The sequence below is a fragment of the Suricata suricatta genome, chromosome 9, assembly GCF_006229205.1.
Source record: "Suricata suricatta isolate VVHF042 chromosome 9, meerkat_22Aug2017_6uvM2_HiC, whole genome shotgun sequence".
In the NCBI taxonomy this organism is placed as follows: domain Eukaryota; kingdom Metazoa; phylum Chordata; class Mammalia; order Carnivora; family Herpestidae; genus Suricata; species Suricata suricatta.
Genome location: NC_043708.1, coordinates 31,178,126 through 31,186,023, shown reverse-complemented (window position 1 = coordinate 31,186,023; position 7,898 = coordinate 31,178,126). Strand labels below are relative to the sequence as shown.

Sequence of the window (7,898 nt, the reverse complement as noted above, 5' to 3'; positions counted from 1 at the left end):
TCCCTCCTCCCCCTTTCTCTTCAACCCTCAGTTCGTTTTCAGCATTCAATAGTCTCTCAAGCTTTGCATCCCTCTCTCTCTCCTCAACTCTCTTTCCCCCTTCCCCTCCCCCTGGTCCTCCAGTAGGTTTCTCCTGGTCTCCTGTTAGACCTATGAGTGCAAACATATGGTATCTGTCCTTCTCTGCCTGACTTATTTCACTTAGCATGACACCCTCGAGGTCCATCCACTTTCCTACAAATGGCCATATGTCATTCTTTCTCATTGCCATGTAATACTCCATTGTGTATATATACCACATCTTCTTGATCCACTCATCAGGTGATGGACATTTAGGCTTTTTCCATGTTTTGGCTATGCAACAGTTTAAATTATGAAAGTATTATATCCATTTTATAAAACCCGGAAGATAGAAGGGGGAGGTGTCAGTTAGTGTTCCAACACCCCAAGCATAGGCTGCAGGGGCTCGGACATTTTGTGGGCTGTCGGGTCAGTGAGTACACGCACGTTGTGACAGAGGGTGCCCCAGCAGCCCTCACAGCGAGGGTGGTTTTCTTTTTCTCTTGTAGGCTATCTCCCGGGCTAGTCTAAGGAGATCGACACCCCCTTACCATGCCACGGGCTCTCAGAACAGGGGCTCAGTCCTGTGCTCCCCACCCCGCCCCCCCCGGCAGGGACCCAGGCGACCGGGAAGTCAGGCAAGCACACATACCTTCCGCAGTTTCCCATAATCAATCAGCTCAGGCCGGTGTCGGTGGATCAAGGCACAGAAGCCAAGGCCATCCTTCCAGCTGCCCAAGGGAGAGAGAAGGGTCGGGGGCAAGGCGGTGAGTAGGGCTGGGCTCTAAGGGTAAAGCTCTAAACAAGGATGGAGGGGTCCCCTCCTTTTTACCAGAGATGAACATATAGTTCTTCGGAGCGGGAGTGAGAAGACAGGATGGGAAGGCACGTTCCCTCCTACCACAATCCCAGGCACTGGGGTCAAGGTTCTGTGGGCCGTGGGATGTTCAGACACCTGCCACATCCAACTCCCCTCTCCGCCAAGTCATTGTCCCCCCTGCTCTGTCCCAGGCTAGAATCTCCAGGACACTCTCCTTGGGGAGCTCCCAATAGCTGGGGCGTCAACCCAAAGTGCATAGCAGCAGCCGTGTCCAAAGCCCCGCAGGGAGGGAAGGTGGTGCTGGGGGTCCGTGGCATTCCCTGAGAAAGCAGCTTCCTCCCCAAGGCCTGCTGCTCTGTTCTGGAGCTGAGGCTAACCCAGCCAAAGGGGCTGAGGCTAACCCAGCTAAAGGGGGCTACAGGGTCCCGGGGGAGCAGCTGAGGCTCTGGAGGAGCCCCTCAGCATCCCCGCCACTCACCTTATGTGGAAGTTCTGGATGTTGACATTTTTGTAAGGGGCTGTCTTTCTCTGACACCACAGGAGCAGCCCCTCCTTCGCGGAAGTCTCTGTGAGGGAGGGGATGATGGGCAGAGAGGTCAGTGCACTGGCCTGGCGGAGGGACGGGTGTTGGCTGATGGGGAGGCCCCACCATGACCCCAGGGTCCATGTGCTTGTTCCCATAGGGGTCCATACAAGGACCCCCTACACTGCAACCCTGCTGCTGCCAGGCCATTAAGTCTATTTCCTTGACAAAGGCTGAGAAGCTATTTGAGACACAAAGAAGCAGGCTAGGAAGCTTTTAAAAGCTGGCCACATCACATATTTAAATACTGAGACAATGACCTCTCAAACTTTCAGAAGATCGCTCCCATCGGTCCCTGTTACTCAAAGATGTGGTAGCAATACAAAATAAATCAGCAACCTATATCAGGTCGGTGTTTGATTGGTCTGTGAAATCAAAGTCCCAGAAGCTCTAGACAGAGGTCCACTGGCCATGCTGAATGTACACAGCTCTATGGGGCAAAAGCGTTAAGATAGTCTAAAAAATAAAAAGTTGTCTTATATTTAATGCATGGATTGACACCATTGCTGTATGGGTGAAGCAGACAGGTGCCTGTAAGATAAAGCAGGCAGGTATCTGAGCGGACCCCAAGAGCTCCTAGCACAGAAGGGCTGCGAACTACACTGCCCCCCTGTGTTCGCATCTGTGAATTGCAGATATGGTACCCAGCAGAGAGGGTTCATGGATGATCTCATTTACTTTCAATTCACAAAATGGACTTTAAAGTGACATTAAATGACTCCTGCAAAGATAATATTTCAAGCATAAGCAAACAACAACAACAAAAAAATCAGCAAAGCTGATGCTTCTACTCGGCTCCAGCTTTCCATCAGCTATGTTACAAGATTAAAACAACGACAATTTAACCAGAGCTGAGAAGGTCAGCCAAAAAGAATTAAACTTATCAGGTGCCTGGATGGCTTAGTCAGTAAAGAGTCTGACTGCAGCTCTGTTAATGATCTTGTGGTTTGTGGTTTGTGAGTTCAAGCCCGGCGTCAGGCTCTGTGCTGACAGCTCAGAGCCTGGAGCCTACTTCAAATTCTGTGTCTTCCTCTCTCTCTGCCCCTCCCTTGCTCATGCTGTCTGTCTCTCTCTCTCAAAAATAAATAAACATTTAAAAAAATCAAATTTATCAGGAAAGCAACTTGAAGATGGATTTATATCCATCATCACTAACAAGAACCATGTTCAAAATAACTACTAAGGACACATTTTTAATCACTTCAGCCTAGGGGCGCCTGGGTGGCTCAGTCGGTTAAGCCTCCAACTTCAGCTCAGGTCAGATCTCACGTTCGTGGGTTCGAGCCCCGCGTCAGGCTCTGTGCTGACAGCTAGCTCAGAGCCTGGAGCCTGCTTCCGGTTCTGTGTCTCCTTCTCACTCTGCCCCTCCCCCTCTCATGCTCTGTCTCTGTCTGTATCCAAAATAAATAAAACATTAAAAAAAAATTTTAAAAAAATCACTTCAGCCTAAATACCAACCATCTATAAACCAAACTTAGACCTTCACATGGCTGTATTATCATGTGTCAAACCAAGATTTCCATAAGAAAGTAATTTAATTCACATTTCTTAAAAATAAATCACTTTGAATAAAAATCTTTATAAGATTCCTGGGCCATAGGGGCACCTGGGTGGCTCACTTGGTTAAGCGCCCAACTCTTGGGTTTGGCTCAAGTCATGATCTCACAGTTTGTAAGTTCGAGCCCTGCTTCAGGCTCTGCACTGAGAATGCAGAGTCTGCTTGGGATTCTCTCTCTCCCTTTCTCTCTGTTCTTCCCCTGCTCGTGCTCTCTCTCAAAAATAAATAAATAAAGATTTAAAAAAAAAAAAAAGGATCCTTGGCCATTAAAATGAATTAAAATGATACAAAGTTTGTTTGTTTTTTTGAGTGATTGCTACACCCAATGTGGGGCTCAAACTCATGACCCCAAGACAAGAGTCATGTTCCACCGACTGAGCCAGCCAGGCACCCATGAATAAAAAATATTTTTAAAATATCTCCGTGTCTTCTTTTTGAAAAAAATTTGTTTTGGTGTGTGTATTTCATAATATTAATGCCAACACACAAATATACTTTATTACAAAATAAATACACGCACAGCAGATATAAAGCTCAAAGACTGCTGAAGTGTAGAACCAAAAGTTGAGAGAGCTCTCGGCCCTGGACTATGGTGGCCTCTTAAAGGTCTGCGAAATGGCCACCAGAGGGTGCTGTGGGAGCAAAGTGGAGGACTTGGGGTCAACTCAGAATCCCCACACTCCCTCCAGGCTGCTATTTCCCTACCCTTTCGGATTTAACAGCCCCAAAGCCAGTGGGGTTTCCAGTACTTCCTCACAGCAACCTCATGCGGTCCTAGAGTGAGGGAGATTCCCCAGGGGCCAACATACCAGGGGAAACCAGAACCTTAATCAGTTCGGATTTCTCTACAGACTAGGAGAGAGGGCAGATACCAGCCGAGGGTCAGAAGCCGAGGATGTGGCCCAGGATTAAGCTCCCATTGCCAGGGGTAAGGGGGTTCTTCAGGCTGAGCCCCCCAAGGAAGATGTGATGGCGAGGGCAAGGGAGCAGAGGGGGCTTGGGGACTAAGGGAACAGAGCAGAAGACCCACCTTCCACAGAGATGTCCTGGATGGCGAAGCGGAGGATGATGGTCCAGATCATGCCCAGGGTCATTTTCACATTCCCATCCACGATTTCTACAGAAATGGCATCGGGACATGTTAGGATGGCTCTTGACAAGGGCAGAGTTACAATTCCCGGAGCGCCCACACCCCTGGGCATACCATGTAGTGAAACAAAAGACCACACAGCTCCACTTCTCGGGAAAAGCAGGTATGGTTTTTAAAGTACAATCAGGTATCACAGGTGCCAGGAGAAAAGTCTACTTGGGGGTGACCCATAGCACAAGGCAGATGGGATCAATTCACTGGGTACATTTGGGAAGGCAAGAGAGAATGGGGCACGGAGAGGAAAGGAGAGGTTTCCAAATCATCACCAATGTTCTGGCAACTCTGTGAGTCGGGGAAGCCTGAGCAATCCCAGCTCTCAAAATAGCCACTCACACCCAAAATGCCAGTGTGGGCATCAGAAGGTAACCAATCCAACAAATGTGGATGCCTTGCCCCCACCTGCTTCCAGACCAGGAAACCATAACCCGAACCCTTGGCGAGGTTCTCTCAGCTAACAGTTTGGTATCCAATGCTTATCTTTTTATTTATTTTTTTTACTACTTGAAAAACTAACTGTAGGAAAAACCTAACAGAACCATGAGAAGGAGTAAGTTCCGGGAATTCCCGATATCCCGAGCCATGTCCACTGGGGTAGGCTTCCCACAGACCCCTTGAACAAGAGTGGATTCCATGAAGGAAATCACATTCTAAGATCTTATCCCCTTCCATGAAAGTGAGGGCAAAACTGTGTTCTGCTGTGTGACCAACAGGGTACAGAGCAGTCAGTGCTGCTGTTTCCTGGGTTGGGGGGGGCGGGTAACTCTGCAGAGCCCACATCAGGTGGGGGAGGTTAGGAGGAACAGTGTCCACGTCAGACAGGGGACAGGACGTAACTCTTCCTGCTAATGACAGCATTAAATGCCCTTCCCAGAGCCGCAGACACTAGTAGGGCACAGACCTGAGTCAGAGGGCCCGGGTTAGAGACAGACAACTGAGTAGCATGCCACCATCTTTACCAGGTAAGAGAGCCAGCCAGCTCTTTGCAGAGGCTGCTGGGCAGAGGTAGAGACAGTTAATCGGTTAGGAATCAGTTCATAAAGATTTGGGTTTTTTAAAATCCCCTTTCATGTGTGACTTCTGATGGTTTCACATCTGTAACGTTTAAAGAGTTTATATAGGGGCACTGGCGTGGCTCAGTCAGTTGAATGTCCAACTTCGGCTCAGGTCATGATCTCATGGTTTGTGAGTTCGAGCCCCACATCAGGCTCTCTGCTGTCAGCCTGGAGTGCACTTTGGATGCTCTGTCCCCCTGTCTGTCCCTTTCATGCTTGCACTATCTCAAAAATAAGTAAAACATTAAAAATAAATTTAAATTTCTTTTTAATTTAAAATTTAGTGGGGTGCTTGGGTGGCTTAGTCAATTAAGCATCTGACTTCGGCTCAGGTAATGATCTTACGAGTCGTGAGTTCAAGCCCCGCATTGGGCTCTGTGCTGACAGCTCGGAGCCTGGACCCTGCTTCAGATTCTGTGTCTCCCTCTCCCTTTGCCCCTCCTCTCTCTTTCTCTCAAAAATAAACATTAAAAAATTAAAAATAAAAATAAATTTAAAATATTTTAAATAAAGAGTTTATATAAACTGATAAGCAAAAAGGCGAAATTCACAATAGGCACAAAACATGAATAAATATTTTACAAAACATGAAATATAACCAATTTATAACCATGTTTCATCTCCCTGTAATTAAAGATAACATTTTCCCAGCTACTAAATCAGCAAAGTTACAAACAAGGAACACAACACACACCTTGATGGTAACAAGGCTACCACACTCTGGCTCCAGGTATAAACTCATTTTAAAAACCACTTTCTGGGAAATCATGTGACAGCTGATCAAGCACCTTGAAGTTGTTTGACTTTTTCACGGTGAAATCTGCCTCTGGGAAGCCACTCCTAGCCAATGACCTCAAATGCAGAGTGAGGCTACTGTATAAAGGAGCTTGTCACAGGGTCATTTATCATGGCCCCAAGTTGGAAATTTCAAGATTATACCAAGTTCAAAGTGTGACTGACTAAACCTCAGCCCCTGTCACCCACATGCTCAGAACCTCCATGGCTTCCCATCTAACTCGGAGTCAAAGCCAGTGGCCAGTGAGGTTTCACGGCGGCCCCCCCCCCCCCCGTCTCCTCCAATCACGTGGCCTCCTTCCTGGACATCCATGTGACTTGTCCCCCCTCTCCCTCCCATCTCCACTGCCCCTTCTTCTGGAAACCTCCCACCTTACTCTCTGCTTGATTTTTCTCCTTCTGACACATGTATGTGTGCATTTCCTCTGTTCCCCTTCCAGAACATAAGCTCTATGAGGGGAACAATTTTTCTGTTTTGCATCACTGCTTAGAGCCCAGCACAGTGCCTGCCAGGCACAGAGAAAGCCCTCCATCAACATTTGTTAATGAAGGAATGAAGGAATACTGGAGGGCACTCCACACATGTGGGCGAAGGGGTGGAGGTCACCCAGGCCCAGGGCAGGGAGGACATAACCGCATTCAGGCTCCTCCAGGGGGGACCCAGGGCTGGGACAGAGCACAGCTGTGCTCTGCAAATAACAGCCACTAAATGTTACATTCGTGGCTTTGTAATGACTTGGAGAAATCTTTGTAATATGGAAAGTGAAGAAAGCAAGTATGAAATTCCATGGACAGTATTTTCAAATACAGGGGGCATTTTTTTTTTAAAGCCTAGAAGAGGCTCCGATGGTAACGGGGCCATGTGAGCTTCCCATCAGTGGAGGCCGCAGCACAGGTCCCCGCCTCTGCCCCAACTGTGAAGGCCAAGTACCGTCCTGCTGGCCTGAGGCTCAGTGGCCTCCCAGCACCAAGGGAGGCAAGCTCAGGGAGACAGAGTGGCTTCTGTCTTGGGTCTTGCCTGTTTACGCCTCTCTCCCTCCTTCCCCCAGAAACTCCCAGGGAGTTCTGCCCCCCAAATTCTCACTCATGCCAGATCCTCCGGGAAACAGGAGAGCCAAGGACTGGTGAAAAGAGTGGAGTGTGTGTTAACACCTCATGCACCACCCCAGCCTCAGGGCGCACTGGCTCACTGTCCCCCCGCCAGAGAACAGCCCCCCCCAGGACCCCAGAACAAACCCTTTTCTCAAGCATCTGTACATTTGGAGCAGGGCTTCCCCATCTCACCAGCAGCTTTCCGTCAGGGGGCTACCACGCATGCTCCAAAAGGAGGGTTCCAAGGCCACCATGGGGCCCTGTGGACAAAACCACGATGACAGACTGCAATGTGTGGTGTGGGTGTGAGGGAAGGAGCGGGGGCATGTTTCTGAATTCCCGGTCTACAGCCAGCCGAGGAGCTGTTCGCATCCTGCGCTTACCAATCCTGGCCCTACTCCAGGGCTGTGGTCACTGCACACGATTCAGAGGGGGGAATGAAGACATTCCATGTGACAGAACTCGACCCGGGGGTCACCACCTCCCAGGCCGATGCTTTAGTTACCACACCCACTGTCCCCTCCACCCTGAGGACACATGAGAAATCAAGACCACCGCCGGGCTCTTAGCCCCCAAAGCCTTCAAACCTTCTGTGCCCAAAGATCTTAACATAAAAAAATCCTTCCGGGTCCTCCTTCCTGGTTAAATCCCAACCACTCACCTAGGGCAAGCCTCAATTCTATGAAGTCTAGACATTCAATCAGGTCTGGGAAAGGACACCGTAAGGACCCATCCTGATCCCTCCTGGCAGCTCCTTGCCTTCAACCTCCATCTGAACACCTTCAGGG

General features: G+C 49.0%; 1 protein-coding gene across 4 annotated transcripts in view; it reads right to left on the bottom strand.

The window, feature by feature from the left end:
• ACTN1 (actinin alpha 1) overlaps nucleotides 1-7,898 on the bottom strand; it is a 97,510-nt gene that overhangs the window by 30,403 nt on the left and 59,209 nt on the right. For all 4 annotated transcript variants that reach the window (XM_029952882.1, XM_029952883.1, XM_029952884.1 and 1 more), the window contains exons 4-6: nucleotides 4,052-4,138; nucleotides 1,359-1,446; nucleotides 713-791 (exon numbers count right to left, since the gene is read on the bottom strand). In XM_029952882.1, coding sequence (XP_029808742.1) covers nucleotides 713-791; nucleotides 1,359-1,446; nucleotides 4,052-4,138 — 254 coding nt within the window. The remainder of the gene's footprint in view (nucleotides 1-712; nucleotides 792-1,358; nucleotides 1,447-4,051; nucleotides 4,139-7,898) is intronic.